Source organism: Bombina bombina, chromosome 12 (genome assembly GCF_027579735.1).
Source record: "Bombina bombina isolate aBomBom1 chromosome 12, aBomBom1.pri, whole genome shotgun sequence".
Taxonomy (NCBI): domain Eukaryota; kingdom Metazoa; phylum Chordata; class Amphibia; order Anura; family Bombinatoridae; genus Bombina; species Bombina bombina.
In genome coordinates this window covers 2,248,902-2,270,563 of record NC_069510.1, presented here as the reverse complement: position 1 = coordinate 2,270,563, position 21,662 = coordinate 2,248,902, and the positions used below count along the sequence as shown (strand labels likewise).

Below are 21,662 nucleotides of genomic sequence, written 5' to 3'. Positions count from 1 at the left end.
CTCCTATGGCACACAGCATTTAGTTGTTCATCTCACACATCCGGTGGTGCTCACCATACGTAGACTCCCTTCCTATGGCACACAGCATTTAGTTGTTCTTCTCACACATCCGGTGGTGCTCACCATACGTAGACTCCCTTCCTATGGCACACAGCATTTAGTTGTTCTTCTCACACATCCGGTGGTGCTCACCATACGTAGACTCTCTTCCTATGGCACACAGCATTTAGTTGTTCTTCTCACACATCCGGTGGTGCTCACCATACATAGGCTCCCTTCCTATGGCACACAGCATTTAGTTGTTCATCTCACACATCCGGTGGTGCTCACCATACATAGACTCCCTTCCTATGGCACACAGCATTTAGTTGTATATCTCACACATCCGGTGGTGCTCACCATACATAGGCTCCCTTCCTATGGCACACAGCATTTAGTTGTTCATCTCACACATCCGGTGGTGCTCACCATACATAGGCTCCCTTCCTATGGCACACAGCATTTAGTTGTTCTTCTCACACATCCAGTGGTGCTCACCATATATAGGCTCCCTTCCTATGGCTCACAGCATTTAGTTGTTCATCTCACACATCCGGTGGTGCTCACCATATATAGGCTCCTTTCCTATGGCACACAGCATTTAGTTGTTCTTCTCACACATCCGGTGGTGCTCACCATACGTAGACTCCCTTCCTATGGCACACAGCATTTAGTTGTTCTTCTCACACATCCGGTGGTGCTCACCATACGTAGACTCTCTTCCTATGGCACACAGCATTTAGTTGTTCTTCTCACACATCCGGTGGTGCTCACCATACGTAGACTCTCTTCCTATGGCACACAGCATTTAGTTGTTCTTCTCACACATCCGGTGGTGCTCACCATACATAGGCTCCATTCCTATGGCACACAGCATTTAGTTGTTCTTCTCACACATCCGGTGGTGCTCACCATACATAGGCTCCCTTCCTATGGCACACAGCATTTAGTTGTTCATCTCACACATCCGGTGGTGCTCACCATACGTAGACTCCCTTCCTATGGCACACAGCATTTAGTTGTTCATCTCACACATCCGGTGGTGCTCACCATACATAGACTCCCTTCCTATGGCACACAGCATTTAGTTGTTCTTCTCCTCACACATCCAGTGGTGCTCACCATACGTAGACTCCCTTCCTATGGCACACAGCATTTAGTTGTTCTTCTCACACATCCGGTGGTGCTCACCATACGTAGACTCCCTTCCTATGGCACACAGCATTTAGTTGTTCATCTCACACATCCAGTGGTGCTCACCATACATAGACTCCCTTCCTATGGCACACAGCATTTAGTTGTTCTTCTCACACATCCAGTGGTGCTCACCATACGTAGACTCCCTTCCTATGGCACACAGCATTTAGTTGTTCTTCTCACACATCCGGTGGTGCTCACCATACGTAGACTCCCTTCCTATGGCACACAGCATTTAGTTGTTCATCTCACACATCCAGTGGTGCTCACCATACATAGACTCCCTTCCTATGGCACACAGCATTTAGTTGTTCTTCTCCTCACACATCCAGTGGTGCTCACCATACGTAGACTCCCTTCCTATGGCACACAGCATTTAGTTGTTCTTCTCACACATCCGGTGGTGCTCACCATACGTAGACTCCCTTCCTATGGCACACAGCATTTAGTTGTTCATCTCACACATCCAGTGGTGCTCACCATACATAGACTCCCTTCCTATGGCACACAGCATTTAGTTGTTCTTCTCCTCACACATCCAGTGGTGCTCACCATACGTAGACTCCCTTCCTATGGCACACAGCATTTAGTTGTTCTTCTCACACATCCGGTGGTGCTCACCATACGTAGACTCCCTTCCTATGGCACACAGCATTTAGTTGTTCATCTCACACATCCAGTGGTGCTCACCATACATAGACTCCCTTCCTATGGCACACAGCATTTAGTTGTTCTTCTCACACATCCGGTGGTGCTCAGCATACGTAGACTCCCTTCCTATGGCACACAGCATTTAGTTGTTCTTCTCACACATCCGGTGGTGCTCACCATACGTAGACTCCCTTCCTATGGCACACAGCATTTAGTTGTTCATCTCACACATCCGGTGGTGCTCACCATACGTAGACTCCCTTCCTATGGCACACAGCATTTAGTTGTTCATCTCACACATCCGGTGGTGCTCACCATATATAGACTCCCTTCCTATGGCACACAGCATTTAGTTGTTCATCTCACACATCCAGTGGTGCTCACCATACGTAGACTCCCTTCCTATGGCACACAGCATTTAGTTGTTCTTCTCACACATCCGGTGGTGCTCACCATACGTAGACTCCCTTCCTATGGCACACAGCATTTAGTTGATCATCTCACACATCCAGTGGTGCTCACCATACGTAGGCTCCCTTCCTATGGCACACAGCATTTAGTTGTTCATCTCACACATCCAGTGGTGCTCACCATACGTAGACTCCCTTCCTATGGCACACAGCATTTAGTTGTTCATCTCACACGTCCGGTGGTGCTCACCATACGTAGACTCCCTTCCTATGGCACACAGCATTTAGTTGTTCATCTCACACATCCGGTGGTGCTCACCATACGTAGACTCCCTTCCTATGGCACACAGCATTTAGTTGTTCATCTCACACATCCGGTGGTGCTCACCATACAAAGGCTCCCTTCCTATGGCACACAGCATTTAGTTGTTCATCTCACACATCCGGTGGTGCTCACCATACGTAGACTCCCTTCCTATGGCACACAGCATTTAGTTGTTCTTCTCACACATCCGGTGGTGCTCACCATACGTAGACTCCCTTCCTATGGCACACAGCATTTAGTTGTTCTTCTCACACATCCGGTGGTGCTCACCATATATAGACTCCCTTCCTATGGCACACAGCATTTAGTTGTTCATCTCACACATCCAGTGGTGCTCACCATACGTAGACTCCCTTCCTATGGCACACAGCATTTAGTTGTTCTTCTCACACATCCGGTGGTGCTCACCATACATAGACTCCCTTCCTATGGCACACAGCATTTAGTTGTTCTTCTCACACATCCGGTGGTGCTCACCATACGTAGACTCCCTTCCTATGGCACACAGCATTTAGTTGTTCTTCTCACACATCCGGTGGTGCTCACCATACGTAGACTCTCTTCCTATGGCACACAGCATTTAGTTGTTCTTCTCACACATCCGGTGGTGCTCACCATACATAGACTCTCTTCCTATGGCACACAGCATTTAGTTGTTCTTCTCACACATCCGGTGGTGCTCACCATACATAGGCTCCCTTCCTATGGCACACAGCATTTAGTTGTTCTTCTCACACATCCGGTGGTGCTCACCATACATAGGCTCCCTTCCTATGGCACACAGCATTTAGTTGTTCATCTCACACATCCGGTGGTGCTCACCATACGTAGACTCCCTTCCTATGGCACACAGCATTTAGTTGTTCATCTCACACATCCGGTGGTGCTCACCATACATAGGCTCCCTTCCTATGGCACACAGCATTTAGTTGTTCTTCTCACACATCCGGTGGTGCTCACCATACATAGGCTCCCTTCCTATGGCACACAGCATTTAGTTGTTCATCTCACACATCCAGTGGTGCTCACCATACATAGGCTCCCTTCCTATGGCACACAGCATTTAGTTGTTCTTCTCACACATCCGGTGGTGCTCACCATACGTAGACTCCCTTCCTATGGCACACAGCATTTAGTTGTTCATCTCACACATCCGGTGGTGCTCACCATACATAGGCTCCCTTCCTATGGCACACAGCATTTAGTTGTTCATCTCACACATCCAGTGGTGCTCACCATATATAGGCTCCCTTCCTATGGCACACAGCATTTAGTTGTTCTTCTCACACATCCAGTGGTGCTCACCATACATAGGCTCCCTTCCTATGGCACACAGCATTTAGTTGTTCTTCTCACACATCCGGTGGTGCTCACCATATATAGGCTCCCTTCCTATGGCACACAGCATTTAGTTGTTCATCTCACACATCCGGTGGTGCTCACCATACATAGACTCCCTTCCTATGGCACACAGCATTTTGTTGTTCATCTCACACATCCAGTGGTGCTCACCATATATAGGCTCCCTTCCTATGGCACACAGCATTTAGTTGTTCTTCTCACACATCCGGTGGTGCTCACCATACATAGACTCCCTTCCTATGGCACACAGCATTTAGTTGTTCATCTCACACATCCAGTGGTGCTCACCATACATAGGCTCCCTTCCTATGGCACACAGCATTTAGTTGTTCATCTCACACATCCGGTGGTGCTCACCATACATAGACTCCCTTCCTATGGCACACAGCATTTAGTTGTTCATCTCACACATCCAGTGGTGCTCACCATACATAGGCTCCCTTCCTATGGCACACAGCATTTAGTTGTTCATCTCACACATCCGGTGGTGCTCACCATACATAGGCTCCCTTCCTATGGCACACAGCATTTAGTTGTTCTTCTCACACATCCAGTGGTGCTCACCATACATAGGCTCCCTTCCTATGGCACACAGCATTTAGTTGTTCATCTCACACATCCGGTGGTGCTCACCATACGTAGACTCCCTTCCTATGGCACACAGCATTTAGTTGTTCTTCTCACACATCCATTGGTGCTCACCATACATAGGCTCCCTTCCTATGGCACACAGCATTTAGTTGTTCATCTCACACATCCAGTGGTGCTCACCATATATAGGTTCCCTTCCTATGGCACACAGCATTTAGTTGTTCTTCTCACACATCCGGTGGTGCTCACCATACATAGACTCCCTTCCTATGGCACACAGCATTTAGTTGTTCTTCTCACACATCCGGTGGTGCTCACCATACATAGGCTCCCTTCCTATGGCACACAGCATTTAGTTGTTCATCTCACACATCCGGTGGTGCTCACCATACATAGACTCCCTTCCTATGGCACACAGCATTTAGTTGTATATCTCACACATCCGGTGGTGCTCACCATACATAGGCTCCCTTCCTATGGCACACAGCATTTAGTTGTTCATCTCACACATCCGGTGGTGCTCACCATACATAGGCTCCCTTCCTATGGCACACAGCATTTAGTTGTTCTTCTCACACATCCAGTGGTGCTCACCATACATAGGCTCCCTTCCTATGGCACACAGCATTTAGTTGTTCATCTCACACATCCGGTGGTGCTCACCATACGTAGACTCCCTTCCTATGGCACACAGCATTTAGTTGTTCTTCTCACACATCCAGTGGTGCTCACCATACATAGGCTCCCTTCCTATGGCACACAGCATTTAGTTGTTCATCTCACACATCCAGTGGTGCTCACCATATATAGGCTCCCTTCCTATGGCTCACAGCATTTAGTTGTTCATCTCACACATCCGGTGGTGCTCACCATATATAGGCTCCTTTCCTATGGCACACAGCATTTAGTTGTTCTTCTCACACATCCAGTGGTGCTCACCATATATAGGCTCCCTTCCTATGGCACACAGCATTTAGTTGTTCATCTCACACATCCGGTGGTGCTCACCATATATAGGCTCCCTTCCTATGGCACACAGCATTTAGTTGTTCTTCTCACACATCCGTTGGTGCTCACCATACATAGACTCCCTTCCTATGGCACACAGCATTTAGTTGTTCATCTCACACATCCAGTGGTGCTCACCATATATAGGCTCCCTTCCTATGGCACACAGCATTTAGTTGTTCTTCTCACACATCCGGTGGTGCTCACCATACATAGGCTCCCTTCCTATGGCACACAGCATTTAGTTGTTCTTCTCACACATCCAGTGGTACTCACCATATATAGGCTCCCTTCCTATGGCACACAGCATTTAGTTGTTCATCTCACACATCCGGTGGTGCTCATCATACATAGGCTCCCTTCCTATAGCACACAGCATTTAGTTGTTCTTCTCACACATCCAGTGGTGCTCACCATATATAGGCTCCCTTCCTATGGCACACAGAATTTAGTTGTTCATCTCACACATCCGGTGGTGCTCACCATACGTAGGCTCCCTTCCTATGGCACACAGCATTTAGTTGTTCTTCTCACACATCCAGTGGTGCTCACCATACGTAGGCTCCCTTCCTATGGCACACAGCATTTAGTTGTTCATCTCACACATCCGGTGGTGCTCACCATATATAGGCTCCCTTCCTATGGCACACAGCATTTAGTTGTTCATCTCACACATCCGGTGGTGCTCACCATACATAGACTCCCTTCCTATGGCACACAGCATTTAGTTGTTCATCTCACACATCCAGTGGTGCTCACCATACATAGGCTCCCTTCCTATGGCACACAGCATTTAGTTGTTCATCTCACACATCCGGTGGTGCTCACCATACGTAGACTCCCTTCCTATGGCACACAGAATTTAGTTGTTCTTCTCACACATCCAGTGGTGCTCACCATACATAGGCTCCCTTCCTATGGCACACAGCATTTAGTTGTTCATCTCACACATCCGGTGGTGCTCACCATACGTAGGCTCCCTTCCTATGGCACACAGCATTTAGTTGTTCTTCTCACACATCCGGTGGTGCTCACCATACGTAGGCTCCCTTCCTATGGCACACAGCATTTAGTTGTTCTTCTCACACATCCGGTGGTGCTCACCATACGTAGACTCCCTTCCTATGGCACACAGAATTTAGTTGTTCTTCTCACACATCCAGTGGTGCTCACCATACATAGGCTCCCTTCCTATGGCACACAGCATTTAGTTGTTCATCTCACACATCCAGTGGTGCTCACCATACATAGGCTCCCTTCCTATGGCACACAGCATTTAGTTGTTCATCTCACACATCCGGTGGTGCTCACCATACATAGGCTCCCTTCCTATGGCACACAGCATTTAGTTGTTCATCTCACACATCCGGTGGTGCTCACCATACGTAGGCTCCCTTCCTATGGCACACAGCATTTAGTTGTTCATCTCACACATCCGGTGGTGCTCACCATACGTAGGCTCCCTTCCTATGGCACACAGCATTTAGTTGTTCTTCTCACACATCCGGTGGTGCTCACCATACGTAGGCTCCCTTCCTATGGCACACAGCATTTAGTTGTTCTTCTCACACATCCGGTGGTGCTCACCATACGTAGACTCCCTTCCTATGGCACACAGCATTTAGTTGTTCTTCTCACACATCCAGTGGTGCTCACCATACATAGGCTCCCTTCCTATGGCACACAGCATTTAGTTGTTCATCTCACACATCCAGTGGTGCTCACCATACATAGGCTCCCTTCCTATGGCACACAGCATTTAGTTGTTCATCTCACACATCCGGTGGTGCTCACCATACATAGGCTCCCTTCCTATGGCACACAGCATTTAGTTGTTCATCTCACACATCCGGTGGTGCTCACCATACGTAGGCTCCCTTCCTATGGCACACAGCATTTAGTTGTTCTTCTCACACATCCGGTGGTGCTCACCATACGTAGGCTCCCTTCCTATGGCACACAGCATTTAGTTGTTCTTCTCACACATCCGGTGGTGCTCACCATACGTAGACTCCCTTCCTATGGCACACAGAATTTAGTTGTTCTTCTCACACATCCAGTGGTGCTCACCATACATAGGCTCCCTTCCTATGGCACACAGCATTTAGTTGTTCATCTCACACATCCAGTGGTGCTCACCATACATAGGCTCCCTTCCTATGGCACACAGCATTTAGTTGTTCATCTCACACATCCGGTGGTGCTCACCATACATAGGCTCCCTTCCTATGGCACACAGCATTTAGTTGCTCATCTCACACATCCGGTGGTGCTCACCATACGTAGGCTCCCTTCCTATGGCACACAGCATTTAGTTGTTCATCTCACACATCCGGTGGTGCTCACCATACGTAGGCTCCCTTCCTATGGCACACAGCATTTAGTTGTTCTTCTCACACATCCAGTGGTGCTCACCATACATAGGCTCCCTTCCTATGGCACACAGCATTTAGTTGTTCTTCTCACACATCCGGTGGTGCTCACCATATATAGACTCCCTTCCTATGGCACACAGCATTTAGTTGTTCTTCTCACACATCCAGTGGTGCTCACCATATATAGGCTCCCTTCCTATGGCACACAGCATTTAGTTGTTCTTCTCACACATCCGGTGGTGCTCACCATATATAGACTCCCTTCCTATGGCACACAGTATTTAGTTGTTCTTCTCACACATCCGGTGGTGCTCACCATACGTAGGCTCCCTTCCTATGGCACACAGCATTTAGTTGTTCTTCTCACACATCCAGTGGTGCTCACCATACATAGGCTCCCTTCCTATGGCACACAGCATTTAGTTGTTCATCTCACACATCCGGTGGTGCTCACCATACATAGGCTCCCTTCCTATGGCACACAGCATTTAGTTGTTCTTCTCACACATCCGGTGGTGCTCACCATATATAGGCTCCCTTCCTATGGCACACAGCATTTAGTTGTTCTTCTCACACATCCAGTGGTGCTCACCATACATAGGCTCCCTTCCTATGGCACACAGCATTTAGTTGTTCTTCTCACACATCCGGTGGTGCTCACCATATATAGGCTCCCTTCCTATGGCACACAGCATTTAGTTGTTCATCTCACACATCCGGTGGTGCTCACCATACATAGGCTCCCTTCCTATGGCACACAGCATTTAGTTGTTCATCTCACACATCCGGTGGTGCTCACCATACATAGGCTCCCTTCCTATGGCACACAGCATTTAGTTGTTCTTCTCACACATCCAGTGGTGCTCACCATACATAGGCTCCCTTCCTATGGCACACAGCATTTAGTTGTTCATCTCACACATCCGGTGGTGCTCACCATACATAGGCTCCCTTCCTATGGCACACAGCATTTAGTTGTTCATCTCACACATCCGGTGGTGCTCACCATACGTAGGCTCCCTTCCTATGGCACACAGTATTTAGTTGTTCATCTCACACATCCGGTGGTGCTCACCATACGTAGGCTCCCTTCCTATGGCACACAGCATTTAGTTGTTCTTCTCACACATCCAGTGGTGCTCACCATACATAGACTCCCTTCCTATGGCACACAGCATTTAGTTGTTCATCTCACACATCCAGTGGTGCTCACCATACGTAGGCTCCCTTCCTATGGCACACAGTATTTAGTTGTTCTTCTCACACATCCGGTGGTGCTCACCATACATAGGCTCCCTTCCTATGGCACACAGCATTTAGTTGTTCTTCTCACACATCCGGTGGTGCTCACCATACATAGGCTCCCTTCCTATGGCACACAGCATTTAGTTGTTCATCTCACACATCCGGTGGTGCTCACCATACGTAGGCTCCCTTCCTATGGCACACAGCATTTAGTTGTTCTTCTCACACATCCAGTGGTGCTCACCATACGTAGGCTCCCTTCCTATGGCACACAGTATTTAGTTGTTCTTCTCACACATCCGGTGTCACACTACTTTTCTAACCTTTAATACCAAGATAAATGTGAAAGTAATGAATATGAAGGTGACATAAGGACGCAGAGAGTAGAATTTACCTGTTGCTTGTTTTCTTTAGAGTAAGGTAGCATTGTTGAAACATGAAACATGATCTCATGCCCCTGGTAAACAGTGTACACAGAATGACTTCCTGTTGTATCATCTGAAAAACAAAGAAAGGCGCATCAGCACAACACTCTAGTGACTCTTGTAAGGAAAGAATACATAATAACAACACAAGCGCATCAGCACAACACTCTCTAGTGACTCTTGTAAGGAAAGAATACATCATAACAACACAGGCGCATCAGCACAACACTCTAGTGACTCTTGTAAGGAAAGATTACATCATAACAACAAAGGCGCATCAGCACAACACTCTAGTGACTCTTGTAAGGAAAGAATACATCATAACAACAAAGGCGCATCAGCACAACACTCTCTAGTGACTCTTGTAAGGAAAGAATACATCATAACAACACAGGCGCATCAGCACAACACTCTAGTGACTCTTGTAAGGAAAGAATACATCATAACAACACAGGCGCATCAGCACAACACTCTAGTGACTCTTGTAAGGAAAGATTACATCATAACAACAAAGGCGCATCAGCACAACACTCTCTAGTGACTCTTGTAAGGAAAGATTACATCATAACAACAAAGGCGCATCAGCACAACACTCTCTAGTGATTCTTGTAAGGAAAGAATACATCATAACAACAAAGGCGCATCAGCACAACACTCTCTAGTGACTCTTGTAAGGAAAGATTACATCATAACAACAAAGGCGCATCAGCACAACACTCTAGTGACTCTTGTAAGGAAAGATTACATCATAACAACAAAGGCGCATCAGCACAACACTCTCTAGTGACTCTTGTAAGGAAAGATTACATCATAACAACAAAGGCGCATCAGCACAACACTCTCTAGTGATTCTTGTAAGGAAAGAATACATCATAACAACAAAGGCGCATCAGCACAACACTCTCTAGTGACTCTTGTAAGGAAAGATTACATCATAACAACAAAGGCGCATCAGCACAACACTCTAGTGATTCTTGTAAGGAAAGAATACATCATAACAACAAAGGCGCATCAGCACAACACTCTAGTGACTCTTGTAAGGAAAGATTACATCATAACAACAAAGGCGCATCAGCACAACACTCTAGTGATTCTTGTAAGGAAAGAATACATCATAACAACAAAGGTGCATCAGCACAACACTCTAGTGACTCTTGTAAGGAAAGAATACATCATAACAACAAAGGCGCATCAGCACAACACTCTCTAGTGACTCTTGTAAGGAAAGAATACATCATAACAACAAAGGCGCATCAGCACAGCACTCTAGTGACTCTTGTAAGGAAAGAATACATCATAACAACAAAGGCGCATCAGCACAACACTCTAGTGACTCTTGTAAGGGAAGAATGCATCATAACAACAAAGGCGCATCAGCACAACACTCTCTAGTGACTCTTGTAAGGAAAGAATACATCATAACAACAAAGGTGCATCAGCACAACACTCTAGTGACTCTTGTAAGGAAAGATTACATCATAACAACAAAGGCGCATCAGCACAACACTCTAGTGATTCTTGTAAGGAAAGAATACATCATAACAACAAAGGCGCATCAGCACAACACTCTCTAGTGACTCTTGTAAGGAAAGATTACATCATAACAACAAAGGCGCATCAGCACAACACTCTCTAGTGACTCTTGTAAGGAAAGAATACATCATAACAACAAAGGCGCATCAGCACAACACTCTCTAGTGACTCTTGTAAGGAAAGAATACATCATAACAACAAAGGTGCATCAGCACAACACTCTCTAGTGACTCTTGTAAGGAAAGAATACATCATAACAACAAAGGTGCATCAGCACAACACTCTCTAGTGACTCTTGTAAGGAAAGAATACATCATAACAACAAAGGCGCATCAGCACAACACTCTAGTGACTCTTGTAAGGAAAGAATACATAATAACAACAAAGGCGCATCAGCACAACACTCTCTAGTGACTCTTGTAAGGAAAGAATACATCATAACAACAAAGGCGCATCAGCACAACACTCTCTAGTGACTCTTGTAAGGGAAGAATGCATCATAACAACAAAGGCGCATCAGCACAACACTCTAGTGACTCTTGTAAGGAAAGAATACATCATAACAACACAGGCGCATCAGCACAACACTCTCTAGTGATTCTTGTAAGGAAAGAATACATCATAACAACAAAGGCGCATCAGCACAACACTCTCTAGTGACTCTTGTAAGGAAAGAATACATCGTAACAACAAAGGTGCATCAGCACAACACTCTCTAGTGACTCTTGTAAGGAAAGATTACATCATAACAACAAAGGCGCATCAGCACAACACTCTCTAGTGACTCTTGTAAGGAAAGAATACATCGTAACAACAAAGGCGCATCAGCACAACACTCTAGTGACTCATGTAAGGAAAGAATACATCATAACAACAAAGGCGCATCAGCACAACACTCTAGTGACTCTTGTAAGGAAAGATTACATCATAACAACAAAGGCGCATCAGCACAACACTCTAGTGACTCTTGTAAGGAAAGATTACATCATAACAACAAAGGCGCATCAGCACAACACTCTAGTGACTCTTGTAAGGAAAGAATACATCATAACAACAAAGGCGCATCAGCACAACACTCTCTAGTGACTCTTGTAAGGAAAGAATACATCATAACAACAAAGGCGCATCAGCACAACACTCTAGTGACTCTTGTAAGGAAAGAATACATAATAACAACAAAGGCGCATCAGCACAACACTCTCTAGTGACTCTTGTAAGGAAAGAATACATCATAACAACAAAGGCGCATCAGCACAACACTCTCTAGTGACTCTTGTAAGGAAAGAATACATCATAACAACAAAGGCGCATCAGCACAACACTCTAGTGACTCTTGTAAGGAAAGAATACATCATAACAACAAAGGCGCATCAGCACAACTCTCTAGTGACTCTTGTAAGGAAAGATTACATCATAACAACAAAGGCGCATCAGCACAACACTCTCTAGTGACTCTTGTAAGGAAAGAATACATCATAACAACAAAGGCGCATCAGCACAACACTCTAGTGACTCTTGTAAGGAAAGAATACATCATAACAACAAAGGCGCATCAGCACAACTCTCTAGTGACTCTTGTAAGGAAAGATTACATCATAACAACAAAGGCGCATCAGCACAACACTCTAGTGACTCTTGTAAGGAAAGAATACATCGTAACAACAAAGGCGCATCAGCACAACACTCTAGTGACTCTTGTAAGGAAAGAATACATCATAACAACAAAGGCGCATCAGCACAACACTCTCTAGTGACTCTTGTAAGGAAAGAATACATCATAACAACAAAGGTGCATCAGCACAACACTCTCTAGTGACTCTTGTAAGGAAAGAATACATCATAACAACAAAGGCGCATCAACACAACACTCTAGTGACTCTTGTAAGGAAAGAATACATCATAACAACAAAGGCGCATCAGCACAACACTCTCTAGTGACTCTTGTAAGGAAAGAATACATCATAACAACAAAGGCGCATCAGCACAACACTCTAGTGACTCTTGTAAGGAAAGAATACATCATAACAACAAAGACGCATCAGCACAACACTCTAGTGACTCTTATAAGGAAAGAATACATCATAACAACAAAGGCGCATCAGCACAACACTCTCTAGTGACTCTTGTAAGGAAAGAATACATCATAACAACACAGGCGCATCAGCACAACACTCTCTAGTGACTCTTGTAAGGAAAGATTACATCATAACAACAAAGGCGCATCAGCACAACACTCTCTAGTGACTCTTGTAAGGAAAGAATACATCATAACAACAAAGGCGCATCAGCACAACACTCTAGTGACTCTTGTAAGGAAAGATTACATCATAACAACAAAGGCGCATCAGCACAACACTCTAGTGACTCTTGTAAGGAAAGAATACATCATAACAACAAAGGCGCATCAGCACAACACTCTAGTGACTCTTGTAAGGAAAGAATACATCATAACAACAAAGGCGCATCAGCACAACACTCTCTAGTGACTCTTGTAAGGAAAGAATACATCATAACAACAAAGGCGCATCAGCACAACACTCTCTAGTGACTCTTGTAAGGGAAGAATGCATCATAACAACAAAGGCGCATCAGCACAACACTCTAGTGACTCTTGTAAGGAAAGAATACATCATAACAACAAAGGCGCATCAGCACAACACTCTAGTGACTCTTGTAAGGAAAGAATACATCATAACAACAAAGACGCATCAGCACAACACTCTAGTGACTCTTATAAGGAAAGAATACATCATAACAACAAAGGCGCATCAGCACAACACTCTCTAGTGACTCTTGTAAGGAAAGAATACATCATAACAACACAGGCGCATCAGCACAACACTCTCTAGTGACTCTTGTAAGGAAAGATTACATCATAACAACAAAGGCGCATCAGCACAACACTCTCTAGTGACTCTTGTAAGGAAAGAATACATCATAACAACAAAGGCGCATCAGCACAACACTCTCTAGTGACTCTTGTAAGGAAAGAATACATCATAACAACAAAGGCGCATCAGCACAACACTCTAGTGACTCTTGTAAGGAAAGATTACATCATAACAACAAAGGCGCATCAGCACAACACTCTCTAGTGACTCTTGTAAGGAAAGAATACATCATAACAACAAAGGCGCATCAGCACAACACTCTAGTGACTCTTGTAAGGAAAGATTACATCATAACAACAAAGGCGCATCAGCACAACACTCTCTAGTGACTCTTGTAAGGAAAGAATACATAATAACAACAAAGGCGCATCAGCACAACACTCTAGTGACTCTTGTAAGGAAAGAATACATAATAACAACAAAGGCGCATCAGCACAACACTCTCTAGTGACTCTTGTAAGGAAAGATTACATCATAACAACAAAGACGCATCAGCACAACACTCTAGTGACTCTTGTAAGGAAAGAATACATAATAACAACAAAGGCGCATCAGCACAACACTCTCTAGTGACTCTTGTAAGGAAAGATTACATCATAACAACAAAGGCGCATCAGCACAACACTCTCTAGTGACTCTTGTAAGGAAAGAATACATCGTAACAACAAAGGCGCATCAGCACAACACTCTCTAGTGACTCTTGTAAGGAAAGATTACATCATAACAACAAAGGCGCATCAGCACAACACTCTCTAGTGACTCTTGTAAGGAAAGAATACATCATAACAACAAAGGCGCATCAGCACAACACTCTCTAGTGACTTGTAAGGAAAGATTACATCATAACAACAAAGGCGCATCAGCACAACACTCTAGTGACTCTTGTAAGGAAAGATTACATCATAACAACAAAGGCGCATCAGCACAACACTCTCTAGTGACTTGTAAGGAAAGATTACATCATAACAACAAAGGCGCATCAGCACAACACTCTAGTGACTCTTGTAAGGAAAGATTACATCATAACAACAAAGGTGCATCAGCACAACACTCTCTAGTGACTTGTAAGGAAAGATTACATCATAACAACAAAGGCGCATCAGCACAACACTCTAGTGACTCTTGTAAGGAAAGATTACATCATAACAACAAAGGCGCATCAGCACAACACTCTCTAGTGACTCTTGTAAGGAAAGAATACATCATAACAACAAAGGCGCATCAGCACAACACTCTCTAGTGACTCTTGTAAGGAAAGAATACATCATAACAACAAAGGCGCATCAGCACAACACTCTAGTGACTCTTGTAAGGAAAGAATACATCATAACAACAAAGGCGCATCAGCACAACTCTCTAGTGACTCTTGTAAGGAAAGATTACATCATAACAACAAAGGCGCATCAGCACAACACTCTAGTGACTCTTGTAAGGAAAGAATACATCATAACAACAAAGGCGCATCAGCACAACACTCTAGTGACTCTTGTAAGGGAAGAATGCATCATAACAACAAAGGCGCATCAGCACAACACTCTAGTGACTCTTGTAAGGAAAGAATACATCGTAACAACAAAGGCGCATCAGCACAACACTCTAGTGACTCTTGTAAGGAAAGAATACATCATAACAACAAAGGCGCATCAGCACAACACTCTCTAGTGACTCTTGTAAGGAAAGATTACATCATAACAACAAAGGCGCATCAGCACAACACTCTAGTGACTCTTGTAAGGAAAGATTACATCATAACAACAAAGGCGCATCAGCACAGCACTCTCTAGTGACTCTTGTAAGGAAAGAATACATCATAACAACAAAGGCGCATCAGCACAACACTCTAGTGACTCTTGTAAGGAAAGAATACATCATAACAACAAAGGCGCATCAGCACAACACTCTAGTGACTCTTGTAAGGAAAGATTACATCATAACAACAAAGGCGCATCAGCACAACACTCTAGTGACTCTTGTAAGGAAAGAATACATCATAACAACAAAGGCGCATCAGCACAACACTCTAGTGACTCTTGTAAGGGAAGAATGCATCATAACAACAAAGGCGCATCAGCACAGCACTCTCTAGTGACTCTTGTAAGGAAAGATTACATCATAACAACACAGGCGCATCAGCACAACACTCTAGTGACTCTTGTAAGGAAAGAATACATAATAACAACAAAGGCGCATCAGCACAACACTCTAGTGACTCTTGTAAGGAAAGAATACATCATAACAACAAAGGCGCATCAGCACAACACTCTCTAGTGACTCTTGTAAGGAAAGATTACATCATAACAACAAAGGCGCATCAGCACAACACTCTCTAGTGACTCTTGTAAGGAAAGAATACATCATAACAACAAAGGCGCATCAGCACAACACTCTCTAGTGACTCTTGTAAGGAAAGAATACATCATAACAACAAAGGCGCATCAGCACAACACTCTAGTGACTCTTGTAAGGAAAGATTACATCATAACAACAAAGGCGCATCAGCACAACACTCTAGTGACTCTTGTAAGGAAAGATTACATCATAACAACAAAGGCGCATCAGCACAACACTCTCTAGTGATTCTTGTAAGGAAAGAATACATCATAACAACACAGGCGCATCAGCACAGCACTCTCTAGTGACTCTTGTAAGGAAAGAATACATCATAACAACAAAGGCGCATCAGCACAACACTCTCTAGTGATTCTTGTAAGGAAAGAATACATCATAACAACACAGGCGCATCAGCACAGCACTCTCTAGTGACTCTTGTAAGGAAAGAATACATCATAACAACAAAGGCGCATCAGCACAACACTCTAGTGACTCTTGTAAGGAAAGAATACATCATAACAACAAAGGCGCATCAGCACAACACTCTAGTGACTCTTGTAAGGAAAGAATACATCGTAACAACAAAGGCGCATCAGCACAACACTCTAGTGACTCTTGTAAGGAAAGAATACATCATAACAACAAAGGCGCATCAGCACAGCACTCTAGTGACTCTTGTAAGGAAAGAATACATCATAACAACAAAGGCGCATCAGCACAACACTCTCTAGTGACTCTTGTAAGGAAAGATTACATCATAACAACAAAGGCGCATCAGCACAACACTCTAGTGACTCTTGTAAGGAAAGAATACATCATAACAACAAAGGCGCATCAGCACAGCACTCTAGTGACTCTTGTAAGGAAAGAATACATCATAACAACTAAGGCGCATCAGCACAACACTCTCTAGTGACTCTTGTAAGGAAAGAATACATCATAACAACACAGGCGCATCAGCACAGCACTCTAGTGACTCTTGTAAGGAAAGAATACATCATAACAACAAAGGCGCATCAGCACAACACTCTCTAGTGACTCTTGTAAGGAAAGAATACATCATAACAACAAAGGCGCATCAGCACAACACTCTAGTGACTCTTGTAAGGAAAGAATACATCATAACAACAAAGGCGCATCAGCACAACACTCTAGTGACTCTTGTAAGGGAAGAATGCATCATAACAACAAAGGCGCATCAGCACAACACTCTAGTGACTCTTGTAAGGGAAGAATGCATCATAACAACAAAGGCGCATCAGCACAACACTCTAGTGACTCTTGTAAGGAAAGAATACATAACAACAACAAAGACGCATCAGCACAACACTCTAGTGACTCTTGTAAGGGAAGAATGCATCATAACAACAAAGGCGCATCAGCACAACACTCTAGTGACTCTTGTAAGGGAAGAATGCATCATAACAACAAAGGCGCATCAGCACAACACTCTAGTGACTCTTGTAAGGGAAGAATGCATCATAACAACAAAGGCGCATCAGCACAACACTCTAGTGACTCTTGTAAGGGAAGAATGCATCATAACAACAAAGGCGCATCAGCACAACACTCTAGTGACTCTTGTAAGGAAAGAATACATAACAACAACAAAGACGCATCAGCACAACACTCTAGTGACTCTTGTAAGGAAAGAATACATCATAACAACAAAGGCGCATCAGCACAACACTCTAGTGACTCTTGTAAGGAAAGAATACATCATAACAACAAAGGCGCATCAGCACAACACTCTCTAGTGACTCTTGTAAGGAAAGAATACATAATAACAACAAAGACGCATCAGCACAACACTCTAGTGACTCTTGTAAGGAAAGAATACATCATAACAACAAAGGCGCATCAGCACAACACTCTCTAGTGACTCTTGTAAGGAAAGAATACATGCTCACCAGTTAGCTATATAATTCTCTGGTGTTCCATACCTGTGTAGGATCTAATAGTTTTCAGACTACACTCAGCTGACAAATAACAGAGAACATTGTGACCAAGTGCCACAGACTTGTCATGACTGGACGGCTCACCAGTTAGCTATATAATTCTCTGGTGTTCCATACCTGTGTAGGATCTAATAGTTTTCAGACTACACTCAGCTGACAAATAACAGAGAACATTGTGACCAAGTGCCACAGACTTGTCATGACTGGACGGCTCACCAGTTAGCTATATAATTCTCTGGTGTTCCATATCTGTGTAGGATCTAATAGTTTTCAGACTACACTCAGCTGACAAATAACAGAGAACATTGTGACCAAGTGCCACAGACTGGTCATGACTGGACGGCTCACCAGTTAGATGTATAGTTCTCTGGTGTTCCATACCTGGGTTGGATCTGATAGGTTTCAGACTACACTCAGCTGACAAATAACTGAGAACATTGTGACCAAGTGCCACAGACTGGTCATGACTGGACGGCTCACCAGTTAGATGTATAGTTCTCTGGTGTTCCATACCTGGGTTGGATCTGATAGGTTTCAGACTACACTCAGCTGACAAATAACTGAGAACATTGTGACCAAGTGCCACAGACTGGTCATGACTGGACGGCTCACCAGTTAGATGTATAGTTCTCTGGTGTTCCATACCTGGGTTGGATCTGATAGGTTTCAGACTACACTCAGCTGACAAATAACTGAGAACATTGTGACCAAGTGCCACAGACAGGTCATGACTGGACGGCTCACCAGTTAGCTATATAATTCTCTGGTGTTCCATACCTGGGTTGGATCTGATAGGTTTCAGACTACACTCAGCTGACAAATAACTGAGAACATTGTGACCAAGTGCCACAGACTGGTCATGACTGGACGGCTCACTAATTAGCTATATAATTCTCTGGTGTTCCATACCTGGGTTGCATCTGATAGGTTTCAGACTACACTCAGCTGTCAAAGAACTGAGATTGTGACTGGACGGCTCACCAGTTAGACATATAGTTCTTTGGGGTTCCATACCTGGGTAGGATCTGATAGTATGCAGACTAGACTTAGCTGACAAAGAGCAGAGAACATTGTGACCAAGTGCCACAGACTTGTCATGACTGGACGGCTCACCAGTTAGCTATATAATTCTCTGGTGTTCCATACCTGTGTAGGATCTAATAGTTTTCAGACTACACTCAGCTGACAAATAACTGAGAACATTGTGACCAGGTGCCACAGACTGGTCATGACTGGACGGCTCACTAGTTAGATGTATAGTTCTCTGGTGTTCCATACCTGGGTTGGATCTGATAGGTTTCAGACTACACTCAGCTGACAAATAACTGAGAACATTGTGACCAAGTGCCACAGACTGGTCATGACTGGATGGCTCACCAGTTAGATGTATAGTTCTCTGGTGTTCCATACCTGGGTTGGATCTGATAGGTTTCAGACTACACTCAGCTGACAAATAACTGAGAACATTGTGACCAAGTGCCACAGACTGGTCATGACTGGACGGCTCACTAGTTAGCTATATAATTCTCTGGTGTTCCATATCTGGGTTGCATCTGATAGGTTTCAGACTACACTCAGCTGTCAAAGAACTGAGATTGTGACTGGACGGCTCACCAGTTAGACATATAGTTCTTTGGGGTTCCATACCTGGGTAGGATCTGATAGTATGCAGACTAGACTTAGCTGACAAAGAGCAGAGAACATTGTGACCAAGTGCCACAGACTTGTCATGACTGGACGGCTCACCAGTTAGATATACAGTTGTGCTCATAAGTTTACATACCCTAGCAGAATTTATGATTTCTTGGCCATTTTTCAGAGAATATGAATGATAACACAAAAACTTTTCTTTCACTCATGGTTAGTGTTTGGCTGAAGCCATTTATTATCTAATCAACTGTGTTAACTCTTTTTAAATCATAATGACAACAGAAACTACCCAAATGACCCTGATCAAAAGTTTACATAACCCAGTTCTTAATACAATGTTATGCCTCCTTTAACATAAATGACAGTTTGAAGTCTTTTGTGGTATTTGTGGATGAGGCTCTTTATCTTCTTCCTGGCAAAAAGCCTCCAGTTCCTGTAAATTCTTGGGCTGTCTTGCATGAACTGCACGTTTGAGATCTCCCCAGAGTGATATTGAGGTCAGGAGACTGAGATGGCAACTCCAGAACCTTCACTTTATTCTGCTGTAGCCAATGACAGGTCGACTTGGCCTTGTGTTTAGGATCATTGTCATGTTGGAATGTCCAAGCACGTCCCATGTGCAGCTTCCAGATTGATGAATGAAAATTTTCCTCCAGTAGTTTTTGATAACATACTGCATTCGTCTTGCCATCAATTCTGACCAAATTTCCTGTGCCTTTGTAGCTCACACATCCCCAAAACATCAGCGATCTACCTCCGTGTTTCACAGTAGGAATGGTGTACCTTTCATCATAGGCCTTGTTGACTCCTCTCCAAATGTAGTGTTTATAGTTGTGGCCAAAAAGCTCAATTTTGGTCTCATCACTCCAAATGACTTTGTGCCAGAAGGTTTGAGGCTTGTCTCTGTGCTGTTTGGCGTATTGTAAGCTGTATACTTTGTGGCATTTGCGTAGTAATGGCTTTCTTCTGGCGACTCGACCATGCAGCCCATCTTTCTTCAAGTGCCTCCTTATTGTGCCTCTTGAAACAGTCACACCACATGTACTGTATTTCACCTGAAGTTATTTGTGGGGTTTTCTTTGCATCCTGAACAACTTTCCTGGTAGTTGTGGCTGAAATTTTAGTTGGTCTACCTGACCGTGGTTTGGTTTCAACAGAACCCCTCATTTTCCACTTCTTGATTAGTGTTTGAACACTGCTGATTTGCATTCTCAATTCCTTGGATATCTTTTTATATCCCTTTCCTGTTTTATACAGTTCACTACCTTTTCCCGCAGATCCTTTGAAAATTATTTTGCTTTCCTCATGAATCCAGAAACGTCAGTGCAGCACTGGTTGAAAGATGCAAGGGTCTGTCAGGAGTCCAGAAACTCATTGACCTTTTATACACACACACTAATTACAAGCAAACAGATCACAGGTGAGGATGGTTACCTTTAATAGCCATTCAAACCCCTTTGTGTCAACTTGTGTGCATGTTATCAGGCCAAAATCACCAGGGTATGTAAACTTTTGATCAGGGTCATTTGGGTAGTTTCTGTTGTCATTATGATTTAAAAAGAGTAAACACAGTTGATTGATAATAAATGGCTTCAGCCAAACAACCATGAGTGAAAGAAAAGTTTTTTTGGGATATTTATCAAAAGGTATGTCGGACCTGATCCGACAGAG

The 21,662-nt window shown here is 44.1% G+C and overlaps 1 protein-coding gene across 1 annotated transcript in view; it reads right to left on the bottom strand.

Moving 5' to 3' along the window:
- GARNL3 (GTPase activating Rap/RanGAP domain like 3) overlaps positions 1 to 21,662 on the bottom strand; it is a gene marked incomplete at its 5' end in the record, with an annotated part of 730,206 nt that overhangs the window by 350,071 nt on the left and 358,473 nt on the right. The window contains one exon of the mRNA XM_053695928.1: positions 9,598 to 9,701. Within this exon, the coding sequence (XP_053551903.1) occupies positions 9,598 to 9,701 (104 nt within the window). The remainder of the gene's footprint in view (positions 1 to 9,597; positions 9,702 to 21,662) is intronic.